This window comes from Cyprinus carpio, chromosome B5 (genome assembly GCF_018340385.1).
Source record: "Cyprinus carpio isolate SPL01 chromosome B5, ASM1834038v1, whole genome shotgun sequence".
NCBI lineage: Eukaryota > Metazoa > Chordata > Actinopteri > Cypriniformes > Cyprinidae > Cyprinus > Cyprinus carpio.
Window position 1 is genome coordinate 29,799,027 of NC_056601.1, and position 19,000 is coordinate 29,818,026.

General features: G+C 38.8%; 1 protein-coding gene across 3 annotated transcripts in view; it reads right to left on the reverse strand.

Annotated features, from left to right (window-relative positions):
• The window catches only part of LOC109073950 (endoglin), a 52,539-nt gene extending 44,738 nt beyond the window's left edge, over nt 1-7,801 (reverse strand). For all 3 annotated transcript variants that reach the window (XR_006154756.1, XR_006154757.1, XM_042723075.1), the window contains exons 1-2: nt 7,650-7,801; nt 6,721-6,878 (exon numbers count right to left, since the gene is read on the reverse strand). Coding sequence is in view for 1 of the 3 variants with exons in the window: in XM_042723075.1 (XP_042579009.1) it covers nt 6,721-6,778 (58 nt within the window). In the remaining 2 variants the exon portion in view is untranslated. The remainder of the gene's footprint in view (nt 1-6,720; nt 6,879-7,649) is intronic.
• Between the last annotated feature and the right edge of the window lie 11,199 nt (nt 7,802-19,000).

Below are 19,000 nucleotides of genomic sequence, written 5' to 3' on the forward strand. Positions count from 1 at the left end.
TTTTTAAAATTATTTTATATTTAATTTCAGTTAATATTTCACTAAATTATAAAAGTACTTCAGGAGTTTCGAAGTCGTCATCGGATTGGTTGAATTCTACAGGCTTTCCGGGAGACGTGTGTGTCACTTTTTTTAACGTTCCGCCTGGAAACAATGCAGTGACGCCAAACCCCCTCACGAAAGAAGACAGCCGTCGTGTTTACAATTGTGACGACAAGCACTTATCAGGATCAACTAAATGCTGGATATTCAAAACTATGTAAAATATTTAAAGTTCGCGGCATAAAATATTTAAAAAACATCCAAGAGTTTTCAACACCAGCCTGTTATTGTGGCGAAATTTCCACGCCCCGAAACATGACGCTGAACGAAATGAACTATGATGGTTGTTTGACATGTCGGTCAAATGGCCTCATGGGAGGGCCTTGGCCAATGAAAACATTCCAGACCTTTAGCCGTCAGTCTGAAGGTCTGGCTACGCGAGACTAGTGTTTTGCAGGCAGAGGACGGGAAGAGAAACGGTAAGGTGGGGGATGGGGGGAGAGACAGGGAGAGGAAGAGCGGGAGAAAGGGAGGTCACAGGCTGCTCTGCACACCTATTGTCCCAGCGTTTCCTCGGCTGCAGACTGAGGCCTAACCATCCACAGGAAGACAAACCAAACTCTTATCAGTGGCGCACAGAGCCCTGCGGTGTCCCCTGGCCTCTAACCCCTGCGCCCCTGCCCCGCCACAATCACCAATCCCCCCAGATTCACCTGCGTATCATCGGCAGCACGGGTCATCGTGGACGTGTTTGCCTTGACGGTCAGAGGCCCGCAGAGGAACCGCTTCACCCAGACGCCGTGGCTGGGACTCGTGGAGACAGCTTGTCTTTGTATAGGTCTGTTTAAGCCTCCGGGAGCCGACTGTCGGCCATCTCATCGCGTCGGAAATAAACAGATTAACAAACTGAGTGTAGGGCAGATTGTGAACACGCTGAACTCAAACTAGAGGAGGATGGCAGTGCCAGAGTCATTTTAGCCTGTCAAATATGTTTATACACACACTTATATAGCATTTTACATCATAAACAATCATGGGGTGATGAATTAAAGCAGCTTCACAGTATGTTAGAGAGCATTGAGAGAGAGCATCAAAATAAAGTGTTAGCAGATAGTCTACAACGACTAATGACTAATGGCTAACTCTAATGACATTGTCTGAAAGGATGTGAACTTATAAATCATACGCAAATATCTACATTTCTAAAAGAGTGCACATGGAAGTATTTAAACATTTCAAAGAATACAGTACATGCATTCAAGAGGACTACATTGACTTACAGTACTACAGTATAGAAGATCAGAATTACTTTTCATATCCACTTTTTTGTTTTGTACATTTTGGATAGAAATAAGATAAATAAAGTGTATACATTTTATACAAGTAGTAAATAGTAAATAAATATATAGAAATAACCTCATACTGTAAATATTAGTATTAGTCTGGTATCTTTTACTGGGTGCTAAAAATAAATAAATAACAGCATTGTATTACAATGAAAATACATGTTTACATGTGATCAGTGAATCATATATAAATATGCATTAAATTAGTTCTATTTTAATATACATAAAAATAATTGTTTTTCATTAAATTAAATTAAATTAAATTAAATTATTAAGATATCTGTAAATATGTTTCATGGCAGGAAAACTAAAATATTTAATGATTTTCTGAATTAATCTAAATTTTGAAATTGTGACAAGATTAGCCTTGCGCCTGAAATCAAATCCTTCTCTACTATATAGTATGCGAAAAATGGTACAGTATGCCAATGGTACGTCCAAATTCATAGTATCTGAAAAACAGCAGACGGACAAAACCAGACTACTTTCAATGGACACTTTACTATCCCATGAGGTAGGTCATATGATAGTGAAAACATGGTGAATGTATTACATCCATTTTTAATTGTTTTAAAGTAAGTACAAATTCATTTGTAGTATCTACTCATACACTGTGTAATTTCTGTTTTACAAAATTACTTAGTTGATTATAGAGTCTATATAGTTTACACAGTCTTTTTTTTGTCAAAATGATACAGTTAATCAATTTTATATGTGTGTGTGTGTGTGTGTGTGTGTGTGTGTGTGTGTGTGTGTGTGTGTGTGTGTATTTGTGTGTGTGTGTGTGTGTGTGTGTATTTGTGTTTAAATGAAAAAAAATGCATCAAATACACAAATGTTTTTCAAACATCCTGAATATAAATTTCTATATCCTTCTAGAAGGATCCCAAGTGATCTCAAAACGGCCATGTTTGACAACATGATCTGATGTTTTTTTTGCCAAACTGCTTCTCCTCACTGCTTTCTGTTGATTTAAAGGATTTTTTCTTCAGATTGCCACCTCAAACCTGAAATCTGTCTTCAAACTGTCCAAGGGCCTAAACAACCTTCAGACTTCAAGACTCTTTTCAGCCTGCTCAAGTATTCAAACAACAGACCTTCTAACTTCAAATGAACCTTCAAAGTATTTTAAACTTCCAGGCAAATCTGTGTCAAGAAAGTTGTTTCTTGACACAGACAAGCGAGCCGTTTCTTTTCTAGTTAGTCATATTTTCTCAGTGCGGCTGCAGCACAATAGCAGCATGACACGTGCTTTCCTTCCTCTCTTGAAAAATAAAAAGCTGCCTCAGCCCTCTCTGAATGCTATTTAAATACTTGTAATTGCTTGCAGATTTTACTGCATTGCTTGCAATTTTCTTTTCGAAAGCAAGTTTTCATGGTTTCTCTTATTCAGGTTCTCGGCAAAAAGATATTAGATGAACACAAAAACACATTTATCACAAGGTTTCTAGCGGCTGTTTTCCACGCTAACATCATGCAAATGACACGCACATAAATAAGCAAATAATGAGATATTTCTGATGCACCTCATAGAGAGCCAATCTATCTTCTCTGCCATAATTAGCGTGGTGACTCGGGGAGGAAAGACTCATTTAGTGGAGGCTGTTAGCTGTTTCCTCTAAGCAGATGGAAGCGACCGGGTCTCAGTGCACAGGAGGGGCTTCTAATCACTCAAATCTGATGTAGCTTCACACAACATATGCTTCCCAAAGCATCGGCAGAGAGCAGACATCTCCCTCCAGCACTCCTGCAGAAGTGCTAATGACTCTGACCTGACTCAGATTCATGGACCAGCTTACTGGTCGCGTCACTGTACCGTTAGCATCACTCCATCCCGCTCCTCCATCCCCAGCTCCTCCTTGCCTTCTGATTCTATTTTGAATCAGACTAATTTATAAAATGTGTACAATAAATTATCGAACATTAGTGATATCTGGCATACATTTATGTTGGTTCTGCTCTGTTTACCCTATGGGGGGTTTTAGCTGCTCTCCCTGCTCTTATCCATTTCCGCCAATCTATACTGTATGCTAAATTTTAATCATCTTTGACGTTAGTGGTCCTGACAGAATTAATCAAAAGTGTCAGTAAAGACATTTATAATGTTAAAAGATATCTGTTTCAAATTAATACTGTTCTGTAGAACTTTCTATTCTTCTGTAAAAAAAAAAAAAAAAAATTGTCATGTGCTTTTCATCATTTTCATTAAATATATCTATTTTGCTTTAATTTATATTTAATTTGGTTTAAGTACTAGTAATTTTAGTATTTCAGCTTAACCTTATATTTCAGTTAGTTGCTAAAGAAGCATTTATCATCATTTTTTTACATTTATAAGGTTTTGCTTTTTTTTTTGCTTTTTTTTTTGCTTTTTTTAACAGTTTAGTTAACAATAACAACAGTGTCCTACCAATAGTGTCTCCCAGTAACACATTTTTACATATTAATCTGAAACTTTCCCACAAAATCACTGCAAACTACAGTCTGCAGATTTTGTCAGGGATTGTGTCAAACCCTCTAAAGTTAAGAAAACACTAATTCACAAAAAGTATCTCTGTTTGTTTGAGCAGCTCTGTTTGTCCAACCAGTGGACAACAGGGAGAGTTTGGGAAACATTCATTATGTAATAATTCAATGTATTAATGATAATGGCACAGAACTTACACTCTTCAGATGTGAGGAGTCAAGAACAGATCAATCTGTAGAGTTTAAAGTCTGAGAGAGAAAAATCAGGACGGATATGTGGAGAACAGGAGCACAGCAGATGTTCAGAGCTCATTCCAGTTTCATAGGGAATACTTGAAGACGTGTGTAAGGCTTAATTTGAGGATTGTGTGAGTGTTTCTTTGATGTTTTGTCTTCTCTTAATAAGATCTTCTTGTTCACACACTTCACATCAAGGGAAATCACACTACAGCAGAAACTTCCCAATGGCTTCCACACACTTCCACGTTCCAGTTTTTGTATAAAAACGTGCTAATTGAACCCACATTCCTGAACGACAAATTCATGCTTTTATTCAGGAAAAATGCATTAAATTGATGAAAAGTGACAAGAAAGACATTTATAATGTTACAAAAGATTTGATCTTGGAAGTATTTTTATTCATGTGTAAATCCTGAAAAATAAAATATATCATGATTTGCACAAAAAATGCTTACCAGCACAACTGTTTTCAACATTGATAATAATGAAATGTGACCCTGAACCACAAAACCAGTCACAGGGCCATATTTGTAGCAATAACCAAAAATACATTGTATGGGTCAAAATTATTGATTTTCCTTTTATGCCAAAAATCATTAGGATATTAAGTAAAGAAGTAAAATTTCCATCTGTAAATACATCAAAACCTATTTTTTTGCTAAGAACTTCATTTGGACAACTTTAAAGGCAATTTTCTCAATATTTAGATTTTTTTGCACCCTCAGATTCTCAAATAGCTGTAACTCGGCCAAATATTGTCATATCCTAACAAACCATACATCAAAAAGACAAACACACATTTTATTCAGCTAAAATATCAATTACCAAAAATAGACCCTTATGGCTGGTTTTGTGGTCCAGGGACACAAATGTTTCTTGAGCAGCAAATTAGCACATTAGAATGATTTCTGAAGGATCATGTGACACTAAAAACTGGAGTAATGATGCTAAAAACTCAGCTTTGATCATAGGATAAATTACATTTTACTGTGTATTCACATAGAAAACAGCTATTTTAAATTGTAATAATATTTCACTGTTTTACTTTCAAATTTCACTGTACTTCTTTCAAAATCATCTTAACTTTTGAACGGTAGTGTATTTTTATAAAATCAATGTTAGTTTTCATTGTCTTTCATAGACTTTCTTTTTTCATTGAATGTCATCAGAACATTCGATATATAGAGATACAAATTCAATTTATCCAGCAAATCTCAGCCAAAATAGAATGACCAGAACTCAAAAAAGCAAGAATGAGAAAAAAAGCTTGCAGTCAGAAAAGGAAAAAAACAGATTGTTTATTGGGAGTGCGAGATAGAAATCGGTCTCCATGCGGTCGCGTCACCGGGTCTCACTGCCACCCAGACCAGCCGGCGGTCCTTCAGCGGGCGGAAGTGCCTCATTTAAACACTACACGCCATATTTAACATGGGGATTTTTTTCCTGTTACCATCATTGTGCTTATTCACTGAGGAACCGTATGTCTCTCTGTCTCAGGCTGTCTATGCGGTGCGGTAATGATGGTGCTGCGGCGCGAATATATCAGGTAGTTACATAACGGCTCCTGCATGTTCCTCTTCCTGAGGATGTCAGATACACTGCTTTTCTGTGGATTACACAAGCAATCTCAGGCTCTGTCCTGCGCCTAAAAAACATTAAACAGCCGCTGTCTTCCTTTCTGATGACGGACAAACCGACTGACCCTCTCAGGAGTGAGAAAAGCATGAGAAACTTCTGAGCAGAGTTAGTATTTCCAGTAAAATGCAAAGTGAAAGTACAAGCAAAGCAAATCACTGGCATAAGGTAAACACTGGAAGCCGAAGTACAAATAATGTCGCTATCATTCAAACACGCAGGAGAAATCAGATGATCGTGTGTCTAAAGCTTCATGTCTTCTCACTAACAGGATCTCGTGTTTATTCCCAGACATCAAGACGTCAGTGACCAAAACAAAAACACATGTGGTGCTTGAATAAGAACAGAGCCAACAGATTGACTCAATCTCAATGCGTCAAAGGCTTTCAGTAAACAGGAAGATCAAGAATCCGTCATTCCCAATGAGCATCTTATATTTCGTTTGAAAAATCTGATCTTTAAACTATAGGCCAAAATATAAAGGTAAGGTAGAACTAATGGCTATTTGTTTTCACAAAAATCTGTCACACAGTTGACAACATATTTTTGGCCTACATTAAATCACCAATACTCTAAATTTCTCCTTAATATGAAGAAGACAGCCTAGTAGTATATCATTTTCATAATTAAATTCAGATATTTTTCACTGTCAAATAATCCATACACACTAAAGAAATAGTAACATCCAAATTAACCGGCTTTAAGGCAAAATTATTATTAAACATCGCCTAAATACATTCATTTATACCAACAATACACATTATTATAGGCAGAAATAACTCTTTAATGTAACAACTGCAATGCAGTTGCTCTTAAATTTACTGAGAAAAGTGTATTCTTTCTGAATAATCTCTAAAAAACTGTTTCAATTTGAACACAATGTCATTAATTAAATTAGCGTGTTAGTAAATGCACAGATTATTTGCTATCAACTGAAAGGTCAGCACATTTACTGTATGTTGGCGTCCAAGCGTATTAATGGTCCTCTTACCTGAAGCTGTGGTTCTCAGACACAGAAAAACACCTATGAAACATATGATGCTCCTCATGTTCAGACGGATGGGTTTCTCTAAATGTGCCTCTTCTGATGGACTCGACAGCTGTGGCTGATATTTCAGAGTGACCAGAATATTCCACACTCAACACTTCCTGAGAGAGAAATCAACATTAGTTTGATTGCATCAGAGACCTGTTTGTAAAACAGTGACTGAACAACACTAGTGTGCATACATACATTTGAGTGTGTGTGTGTGTGTGTGTGTGTGTGTGTGTGTGTGTGTGTGTGTACTGGTATATATGATTTATGAGGACACAAATATGTATATTTGACATTGGTACTACAATGTGAACATGGTTTATGAGGACACTTCCTGTGTCCCCGTAAAACAAAAGGCTTAAAAACATACAAAACGGTGTTTTATGAAATTCAAAAATTGCCAGTAGTTTTCTGTAAGGGGTAGATTAAGGTGTAGCGCGCTAAAAATACAGTTTGTACAGTATAAAAAACCATTGCCCCTCTGGAGAGTCCCCGTAAATGCAAGTAGCCTATGTATGTGGTAAATATATAGGCTAAAGCATTTACATTATACGTATATTTTTTAACTTTAATGGAGCTGAATCGTACAAAATGAACTTATGTAGTTTTCAGTTGTGATATTCATAATATTTAGATGATCACTGCACTGTATCACACATCAGATTCACACACTCAAACATAAGATCTACTCGTTTTGGACTGATTCACTTTCGTTCACTTAAAAGTTGTTCAAAAGTTATAAGAACCGCGTTACAGCGCATCTATTGAGTCACGAGGAAAGAAAAGAGCCAGCGAGTGAGAGAGAGAGAGTTACTGTAACTAAACACAGTCACATTTTACAAACATCGACCCGTAAGACTGGAAAACAGGAGAAAGAGTTTTACCTCGCACTGGAAACGCGGCTCCGGTAGTGATCCGGCAGATCAGATCCAGCGGTCAGTCAGTTATTCAGTCCAGCTGAACCCTCAGCACTGACATCATCAGCAGCACTGACCCTCCCACTTCACACAACAACACTGCTCCTCTCACACACAACACAACACAGGCACACAGCAAATCAGCTTTGACACGGTGCATGACATAGATGACCACGTGCATGATATACTGAGGAAGGATGGTCATAAGAACTGACTGATGCTGAAGAGGAGTATAGGACACACACAGAAGTTCTTCTTTTGGTCTGAATACCGTCTGATCACAGCGCCCTCTACAGCTGCAACACGATCAATGGCAGCTCATCTGTCAGACTGAGATGTTTCCCTGCGAGTTTCAAATCTGTTGCAATTAATATCGTCTGCAGATAACAGAAACAGACCGTCCGAAGAAAAAGAAAAATGTTATTTTGAATAATCCATCTATCTATCTATCTATCTATCTATCTATCTATCTATCTATCTATCTATCTATCTATCTATCTATCTATCTATCTATCTGTCTGTCTGTCTGTCTGTCTGTCAATCTGTCTGTCTGTCTGTCTGTCTGTCTGTCTGTCTGTCTGTCTCTCTATATGTCTATCCATCTATCTATCTATCTATCTATCTGTATGTCTGTCTGTCTACCTATCTATCTATCTATCTAAGAAAGAAGTGTAAGTCTAAAAGGTGGTGTCTCTCTAGATGGAACAGATTGTAATGAGAAAGAAAGAAGAGTGGAACAGGTAGGCCGGATCTGATGTCTGTCTGTCTAGGATGTTCTAAAACAATTAAGTGAAGGAGAGGGGGAAGAGATGAATAAGTCTAAAGGGTGTTGGAGTGGATAGAGGGAAGGATTGTAATGAGACAGAAAGAAAGAGTGGGACAGAAGTTCAAATAAAACAGAATGGGAGAGAAGGCATTTGAATTTCAAATAAAACAGAATGACCCTAGTTGACTATGTAAGAAATCATGGCCTCTTCTTGTGAGAAGCCTGGAAAAAGATCTAAAGAGTGATGTCAATCAAGTTCGTATATAATAAGAAAGAGCCCGTTCACACCAAGGTATAAAGATAAAGATAACGATAAAGAAGTGGTTCTAAAAATCGTGGTAAGAGGACAGGAGTCCACACCACAAGGCTATAACGATAAATTTCAAATAAAACGATATCGTTGGAATCACTTTCAAAACGATAGTTTTCCAGCTATGTAAAAAATTGACAGCCAAATCAGAAATCCATCCTGCTGTAACACGCTCGAGAATTTAAAGCTTGTGAGAAGCCGCTTAGAATAAACAGGAGATATCGTTGCTGGTGTGGACAATATCGTTATCTTTATAGTTCTTTATATTATCGTTCTTGGTGTGAATTACTCTTAAGAAAAATGGTTCTAAACAGTACCAGAAAAGGATTCTTTGGCTTGTAACAATAGCGGAACCCTTTTTAGTGCTAAATAGAACCTTTTTTATAGAACCATGCTTTGAAAATGCTATATAGGACCTTAATGGTGTTATAAACAACAATTTTAATGATAGTTCCCTTTCAAGGGAACTTCGAACTGCGTCCTCCAGGGGTTGCTATGGGGAACACCTCGTCGTGACCCGTGTCTGAAGCATACATTGAAAAAACACCAACGAGTTGGCCGGCGACAGCCTCTGACGTCACTACCGGCACGACTATAAACAGGCACCGGGATAACACGTCATTCTCTTCTTCGTCTTCAAAACTGACCGTTTTGTTTGAAGCGTGCATCTGAAAGAACCGGTAAGGGCGCTCTTTCTCTGTCTATCATGGCACTACTAGCAAGCGTTTAGACAATGTGTGCATCCGTGTCGGCGTTATTTGACACCCGATGACACACACAATCTTTGCGTCCTTTGTTTGGGTAAAGAGCACGCACGTGATGTCTTTGAGGAGGCAATCTGCGTGCATTGCGAGCGTTTTTTCAAGGAAAAAGCTCCACTCTCGTTCGTCTCTCTTTCCAGGGAAAAAAAAGGCAGCCATCTGCTTCCCGTGGTTCAGGACCCGCCGCTGCTGAGGCACGGAGGAGAATGAGCTCGTGAGAATTTCAGGTGGATCTGTCTGAATGGTTTTAAAGAGGGACTTTCCCTTTCGCGAAAATCATAATGGCGGCAGACAAGAGAGAGAGCCTCGGGAGGATGATGTTATATCTTTAACACTTTCTGATACTGAGGTTAGTGCTCTGCTGGGTTTTTACCCAGGAAAAGTATGAGATATTTGAGGATGGTGAAGAAGCTGAGGCTGAGCCTTCTCAATTCTCCTGCCCTGCGTATGTAGAGCTGTTGGAGGTTATGGATCGCACCTCGATGAGCTTTATCTTTCCGACCATAGCCCTCCAGCTCAGGTGAGCCTTCCATTTCTGCCTGATCTCCATACAGAGAGGAAATGAAGGAAAGGAAATGAAAGAGGCCGTTTTCTTCTCTCATCCATCGGTTTTGGCATAAGAGTTTTGCCGACATCGAGGCGATGCACGAAAACGGCTATGAGAGGCTGCCCCCTGTAGAAAGAGCTTTCTTTCTGCAGGGGAGACATCCTCTCTTAATCTCCCTCCTTGCCATCTAAGCCCCTTCAAGAAAGTGAAAGTGAAAGTGACGTGACATACAGCCAAGTATGGTGACCCATACTCAGAATTCGTGCTCTGCATTTAACCCATCCGAAGTGCACACACACAGAGCAGTGAACACACACACACACACTGTGAACACACACCCGGAGCAGTGGGCAGCCATTTTTATGCTGCAGCGCCGGGGAGCAGTTGGGGGTTCGATGCCTTGCTCAAAGGCACCTCAGTCATGGTATTGAAGGTGGAGAGAGAGAACTGTACATGCACTCCCCCCACCCACAATTCCTGCCAGCCCGAGACTCGAACTCACAACCCTTCGATTGGGAGTCCGACTCTCTAACCATTAGGCCACGACTTCCCACAATATACACAATTCCCAGAAATACATCTCGCTTGAATGGCAAGGCATACGCAGCAGCAGGTCAGGCTGTGGCTTTATTACACACGTTGGTGGTGCTTCAAGCATATCAGACTGATCTGCTAAGAGACCTGGATAGAGGCGAAGGCCTTTTTCCTGATCAGGTAGCTGAGCTGCGCCGCACCACAGGCCTCTCTCCAGGCTACCAAGCAGGCCACCTCTGCCAAGTGCAGGACTATGGCGGCCATGGTGGTGGCGGAGAGACTTCTGTGGATGAACCTGGCAGACATCGGGAAGAAAGAAAAGGCTTTCTTCTCAATGCTCAGGTTTCGCCTTCTGAACTTTTCGGTATTTCTGTTGAAACGGTGATCGAGAAGTTTGGGGAGACAAAGGCGCACTCCGCTGCTTTCAGATCCTTCGTTCCACGAAGGTCCAGGTCTGAGCCCGAACAACATAGGGGTCCTGGCCTGTCTCAATCTGAGGATCAAAGACTGGCACAGAAGGCTAGTGTCGCGACTCGCGCTCCTCCCCCACCTGTGGGCAGGGGTAAGAGAAATTGTGGGTCACAAGGAGGTAAGCAGAACCTAAGGGATGTGGCAGCATTCTCGTCTGGGTCAGAGTGCTACTGAGGTATCTACTCGTTCCCTTTAGGGATTTTTAACTTCTGCTTTTATCCTCCCCTTCCTAATTCCCCTGTAACCACCAGCTCTCCACCTGATCGAGGTTAGGTGGAAACCTCTACTTATGTGTAAATTGCTGGTGGTTATGTGTCTTCTAATAAACTCTGTGAGTTTCCTTTGAAGTGCTCAGTTACAGTGTTTACTACACACTCGTCAGCACCAGCCATCCGGCTTCATGTTCCGGTATTAGGCGGCTGAGATTACAGGTTTCTGCGGGAGCCTCCTTGATCATCAGACCTGGCACAGCACTGCAGGGAATTTCATGGATGTCCAGCTAGGTCACCCTGAGGGGTCTCCTGTCTGCTTAGCTGTGCTGTCGCATCCAGCGGGAAGTGAAGGTGGCAGTTACAGAAGTCTTCTTGTATATGCTGCCTCAGGTGATGCTCCCCTCGCTAGAGGTTTGTAAAATTTGAGCTTGCCTCGCCCGTGCGGTTCAGGAACCTTTAGGTACACACGCTAAGCTCTGTGTACTTTCTGAAAACTACATGGTTGATTAGACCTATGTGAACACTTTGCTTACTTTCTAAAAATCCACGTATTGGTAAGTGTGCACGCAAGACTCTGCGCACTTTCTGAAATCCTGTATGGTAAGGGTTACGTGCTCCGCCTCGTTCCCTTTCTTGAGATGATTAGACCTTGGTTCCTTGGGCTCCATTCAGCCAGTGTGTATTCGTTTATACACTTCAAGCATCGCTTCCCTCAACATGAGGGGCTATTTGGGCGATTCTCATGGTAGTTTAGCAGCGTTCCCCTTTTCCAAGAAGGGTCGCCTATGAGCGTGCTACTCTGGATTCAGGAGTTCTCCTCTCATATGAGACTGAGTTCACTGTTTTTCCCCAGAGCGCTACAGCATTATTTCCACAGATCGAGTTGATGACTCTCAAACATACTGTTTTGAGATGCACCATTCCATCTATGAGCTGCTCTATCAGAGTGCCACGAGAGCCCTTCCTTAGAACAGTACTTGAAAATCCATGCTATGGTAAGTGTGCACATTAAGTCTTTGCACACTTTCTGAAATCCACACTGTGGTAAGTTCGCACGCTAGTATTCTGCATTCTATCTAAAATCCTATATGGTGAGGGCTTCGCGTGGTTGCTTCGTGCCCTTTCTTGAGTTGGTAAAAGCCCCGTTCATCTTGGGAGCCACTCCACCTATGTATCCTCGGATACCTATCTAAACAGGGTGTTGCTACTGGAGATCTGTTGAGACAGCTCCTTCAGCAAGCTTATGCGGAAGCAAGCGGTAGCCCCTGTGTGACAGACAAGACTTAGTATAAAATGCTAGGTTCCTAGCCGTATCCCTTTAAAGGAATCTTTCCTGATTCCAAGCCTTCAGCTCTACCCCGGGCCGAGGCCCTAACAATTAGGTTGGGTATGTAGCTTAGGCCTTTGGCCGTAAGGGGTACTGTCACAGACAGCCGTCTAAATGTCCCAGGGGCAACTCCCATGGAAATGGTAGAGTTGGTACTTAGTGTTCCCCATGATTCTGGCCTGCACTCCCCTCAGCATGGCGGCGTGGGTATATTGTTCCCCATAGCGACCCCTAGAAGACACAGTTCGAAGTTCCCTTGAAAGGGAACGTCTCAGGTAACAAATGTAACCATGGTTCCCTGAGTAGGGAATGAGACACTGCGTCCTCTAGCTCCCTGCCATGCTTCGGACGCAAGCTTCAGATGAACAAATGAATGACGTGTTATCCCGGTGCCTGTTTATAGTCGCGCCGGTAGTGACGTCAGAGGCTGTCGCCAGCCAACTAGTTGGTGTTTTTTCAATGTATGTTTCAAACACGGGTCTCGACGAGGTGTTCCCCATAGCGAACCCTAGAGGACGCAGTGTCTCGTTCCCTACTCAGGGAACCATGGTTACATTTGTAACCTGAGACGTTTTTCATTAATATTAGTATATTAATATAATTATTATTAGTATTATTTGTATATATTATTTATTAATATTGTTTTTTTTACCTCTCTATCTGCCTGGCCTTATAATATCTTAAAGTGTCTGTTAGGGTTTTACATAAAATCAACAACAAGAACGACAACAACAACATTTCAATTAGGTACTTTTGTTTTATTTAATGACATGAATTTGTAGCAAAAATGACAGTGTTCTAACAACAGTTATTAGCAGAATACAGCAATGAATGACAATGGACATAGAACGTAAATAAATGCTTAAAGAAGTAAAACAAAATATAACATAAAATAGTGTATTGAAGACCAAGCTCCAGTGAAATATCTTCACAATCCTCTTTGATGCCTTTAAGTTAATCATTATCTGTATTTTGGTGTGATTGAATGGCAGATTCTTTCTGCAGATGATGAGGTTGTAGGATGTGACAGCATCTGAAATGCACAGTTAAGTTTAGATATGTGTCTCCTTTCATTTGTTAATGTGAAAACTGTTTTTTATAAAGGCCAAAGGTAGTATGTGAGCACTTAAAAAGTCAGGAGATGTGGTCTGCAGCAGAAAAATATTTGTCTTCAGTGTTTGAAATGATGGATAACTATGTGGTTATTTTACAGACATGAAAGTGAGTTTGTGTGGAATTTTGTCTTCAAAGAGGCGTGTGATGTACATAGACAAACAACATGAAGCTTATTCTGCACGTATACCGTCCACACAGTCAATCACAGGAAGTGCAGTCTGTCCGTCTGAATGCGGCTTCCAGCATGGTGCCGCTTATTTCCATGTCATCAACAAACAACACTTTCAACAAAGGGAAAGTGTCTGTGCGCAGGCCCTACATTTCCTTATGGCTCTCGGAGGATCTGGTCAAGGACACAAGCGACAGGCAAGAGCTCACTCCCGAAGTGTCCGTTCAGACTGAACCCTTTACTGATGCTGATTTATGATTTACTTACTCTAAGACTGAAGACGTTTGCATGCAAATGCAGTTTTCTTGACCTGCGAGGTTATTGCATGCAGTGACAGCGGACTGAAACTGTTGTATACATTTTTGAGTTGTATTTTTTTTGTTTTCAGTAAGGTTGCATGAATAAAGCCCCCTTGTTGTTGAGGATAAAGGCCACCATGATGGCTTCAAAACACGGTTTATGAGTTTGCACCATTTGAATAATTCTCTGTTACATTTTTTTATGTTTAATAATTATATATCTTTCTTTTTGCAAAAACATTTGCAAATGGTGACAAATTTGTCCACTTTAACTATTTCCCCGCCATTGACAGGATTTTCTGTCTTTCTGTGTTTTCACTGTTATATGGTAGGGGGCGCTATTACACATCTTTTGTATATTATACTGAATGTCTGGATCAAAATACGGCAAAGAAGAAGCAGAAACAAGTGATCGCATAAGTAAAAAGATGAAAATGTCAATTAACATTAAATGTTAAAACATTAAAAAAAATAGCACATACTATAATCAAATGTGGAGCCATTAAGAGGTTTTATTGTTAATTGAAGCAAATGACTTCCTCTGTGTTTTGATCATCGATCTGAATCCTAATATGAAAAAAAATATATGATTGTGTTCAAAATGTTGCTTTTTTATAAAACTTGCCCACAAAGTGGTGATTAAAAAAGCACTAAGCTTAGCTCGAATAAAACTGTGTTTTGTTTAAAAGCAGATGCTCTGTTTCTTTTCTTTTGACATATTGCATGTTCAGATTTTCATAGGCTACATCAAAATATTCTAGGGGCCATAAAAAAATTCTGAAAATTATCAAATACTGGCAGTGGCTGGCACTGCCAAAAATAAAACGCTGGTGGGGAAAGAGTTAACAAACTGCATGTTTTGTGCGGTATTTGTTTGTTGTTGATTTGACCTTCATCAGCACACCTGACATACTCCTCACACCGTTCCTTCCTGATGTTTCAGACATCACTCAGGTATTCATCTGTGAGGATGTTACATTCCACACAAACCTGCCACACTGTTATGAAAACGCTAACAGGCGTTTGTTCAGAAGGACACATCCTCCTGTTCGACGAACGAGTTTTCCTCTTCCTCCTGGCAGCAGACGAGCACTCCTCAGAGAATACGCCGGATACCTGTGTAGAAGTGTCGTTCTGCTCATGGGAAGCGTGCCAATAAAGTGCGAGGGGCCTGTGATGATTTCAGCAGCCTCGGCTTGGCTCGTTTTTCAGTTTTTGCGGTAAACAACTGGATCCTGTGCTTTCAAAATCAAATTGGTTTATTTGAGTCTACAGCAATATGGTAGTGGAGGGGGGGTTGCTGACATGACCGTTTTTGTGTTGTAGGTTGTAGGATGTAGGTTTCATGGAAATTACAAATAATGCAAATCATTTTCTTAAAACGCTGTGCACTAAATTCTCAAATGTTTTCCTAATAGTTAATTCAGCCAACTAAAACTTAAATATATCAGGAAAAAAACAAAAAAAATAACAATTGCAGACATTTTTATTGGTTTTATGCAAATCACAAACATTTATGGAGCCTACCATTTGTCCAAACACAAGAAACAAAACTCCGTAATTTGGTGTAATTTCAACCTGATAACTGCTTGGTTAATTATACAAAAAAAATGCAGTTTTATTGTTTACACATTTATCTCAATTGCTTTAATGATAAAAGGAAAGTATATAAAGGGGAAGAAAGAAAGGGGGGGGGGGGGGTTAAGTGTGAAATGTGGTGGAGTGTAGAGAAAAGTGTGTAACGAGAAAGAAAAGAAGAATGGAACAGGTAGAAAGATATGAGCAGAGAAGAGGATGTAATCAAATGAGGAGAGGAGAAGGAGAGGGAGAAGAGATAGAGTGGAGAGTATTGGTGTAGTGGGAAAGTGTAAGACAGATAGAAAGGAAGTGGACACAAGGATGGAAGAGAAGGGAGGAGAGGTAGATGGTGTAGATGAATTTCAACTGAAATCAGAGTTACCCTAATTGACCAAGAAATCATGGGCATCTCCAGTGTTACTATTTCAATCCACTTCCATATTTCCAAGGATTGTGCAATGAATATTGATATTAATAGAGTGGCAAGTTGTGTAAATGCTAAAATATTTTTTTCAGAATTAAAGAACACCACCAGAGACAGTGGAAGATGTTGAGGAGCTTATCAAACATGAATTTAACATTCATAGAATCCACCCCCTAGGTTGCAGAATATAGGCCTATACTGTATTCTGCAATGTGATGTAGTGGAATTCTATTCTACATGCATGAGTGAACTTCTGAAATCAATAGAGAATACTCTTTTCTAAAATCAGTAGAGAATACACAGTTTCGATGTTAGTATTAACTTTTAATAAATCATTACCAGGAAGAAAAAGAAATTGTAAATGCAGTGCCTCATTTTGCTGTAAAGTTGAACTGTTTGGCAGTAAGAGTGTGTTCAGATGGCTTGTGTTTATTGTGTTGAGAGCAATTACATCATTGTGGAGAAATGTGTCAAGTCAGTTGAGAAAATCTGTAATACAAAAATGCTATATGTTATGTGTTAAGTTACTGTATGTGTCTGATTATCAGAGTGATGTTGTCGGAAGTTCTGTAAGTGGTTTGTCCACTAGAGAGCAGTGCTGATACCAGAACAACAGCAGATCTGCCCAGGGTTATTATAGCTTAGTGAAAACAAAACTAACAAACATTACAAATGTTATCTGAAACTTTCAGCTGAAATGAAACAAAGTAATAAAATAAAATAAAATATCAAAATCTATTTTATTCCTGCGAGTTGCCATGAAATTATTTCTCATTTCCATTTATTTTAACTTGATACACTAAAATAACTAAAACTGAACCAAAGGGTTATATGTGTAGGTGAATCTTTGAAAAGCTAGTTTATGCAAATAAATAAATAAATAAATAATTTGCAGAAATATTTAGTATGTAAGAAAAAGTTACTGTATTATTTATATAGTATAATAGTATTTATTACAATTGTATTAGCTAATAATTTTTTTATATTAGTTCATTTTAATTTATAGTTACATTTTAGTATTTTTATCTCTATTTAACTTTAATTTATTTTTCAGTTTTTGTGTTAATAATTTTAGTACTTCAACTTAAATTCTATTTCAGTTGCCAAGGCAAAAACTTGTACATTTTTTTAACTAAGTTTTTCCATCTAATATTCATATTTTGTTTTATTTCAGCTTTATTTCAATTAATGAAAATGATCTTTCAATTAATTAAAATGATCTTTAAAGGTTTTAGCTTTAATTAACAATGGCAACACTGGAAAGAATAATTTATTTATTAGTATGTTTGCATCAATACAGATTAATACATTTTGCTTATAAAATGTAGTTTAATATCTCATGGTTTCTTTTGAAAAGGAGGTCAAATATGATCCAGCATCTATGTGAAACGTTTCTGCTGTACTAACCAGCTCTTGACAGGTACAGATCTGAAGGACAGGGGCTCATGCAGAACCTTTCCTGCTTTTATCACTGTTGTGCCCTTGAACGATGAACTCAGTAGTGTGCTGGTCTAGATGAGTGAACTGGTGACAACTGCACCGTAAAGCCTGAAGTATAGGTATACTTCACATCTTTGTTATCTGCAGCGGTCAGGAGACCTGCACTGCACTCCAGGACTGTGTTTTGGCCTGGTAAGATAGTAATGAAATGAACCTATAAAGCTGTGCTTTACTACACTTACTTTAGAAGAGCTACGGGTCATTGTTAGGCATGACTTGGAGTGGCGCTACTCTAAAATCACTGTAAACACCACTTCACAGGGCATACAGGTTTTATAGAATGGTTATTACATATAGTTGGAAAGGTAAAATAAACACAGCAATACTTCTTCAGCAGTGTTTAGCAGAATGGTTGCCAAGGTTCCAGAAGTATTTTTTCCAATTGTTTAAAAAAAAAAAAAAACATGAATCCAACCAGCCAGCTTTGAGGAGAATCACAACATTACAAACTTTGTTTTGCAAAGAAGCATTTATTGGACGATGGGAAATATAAAACTATTAATTTAAAGTTGTTGATTATATCTATAAAAACGATATATTTTAAGTTTATTGTCAAAGAAAATCTGCTTTTTTCTGCACAGCATCATGGGTAATGTAGTTTTTCACTACAGATTCAGCTGTTAAACGATTATTACAAAAAAAATGAATTAATGCGAGTAGATGGCTTCAATAAAAGCATATACCATCGATTGACACCCTCGGAGCTCACAGCAGGTCTGCCTTTAATAGTTACTGTTAAAAATCAATTCTCCTATGGAGAAAATTATGAAGAAGGTCTTTACTAATGGAACCCTACAGTCTGAAAGATGATTTCTGCTTCATAAGAAAAACATCTTGCTTTGGTAAGCTCATATTATGACATTGGGGGGGGGATGTTGGGGAATCATAATATTTATGAGATAAAAAGCCAAAATTATGACTTCCAAAGTCAAAATTATGACATACTGAGTCAAAATTATAAGAAAAAAAATATGTCATCATTTTGACTTTGAAAGTAAAAACAAATATGACACTGTTATTTACTTGGCAGTCTTTGGGACAGTCTCAAGCCACCAGGTTTTCATCTCAATTTCAATTATGACTTTGAAAGTAAAAACAAATATGACAGTCATAATTGAGATGAAAAGCCAAAATTATGACTTTAAAAGTTGCAATTGTGACATACAGTACCAAGTCAAAATGACAATAAAAATTATAATTTTGATTTTTGACATCATATTTTAGATTTTTTAATCTCTTAATTATCATTTTTATTTTATTTTATAATTTTGAGATTAAAATTCAAAATGATGACATGAATATTA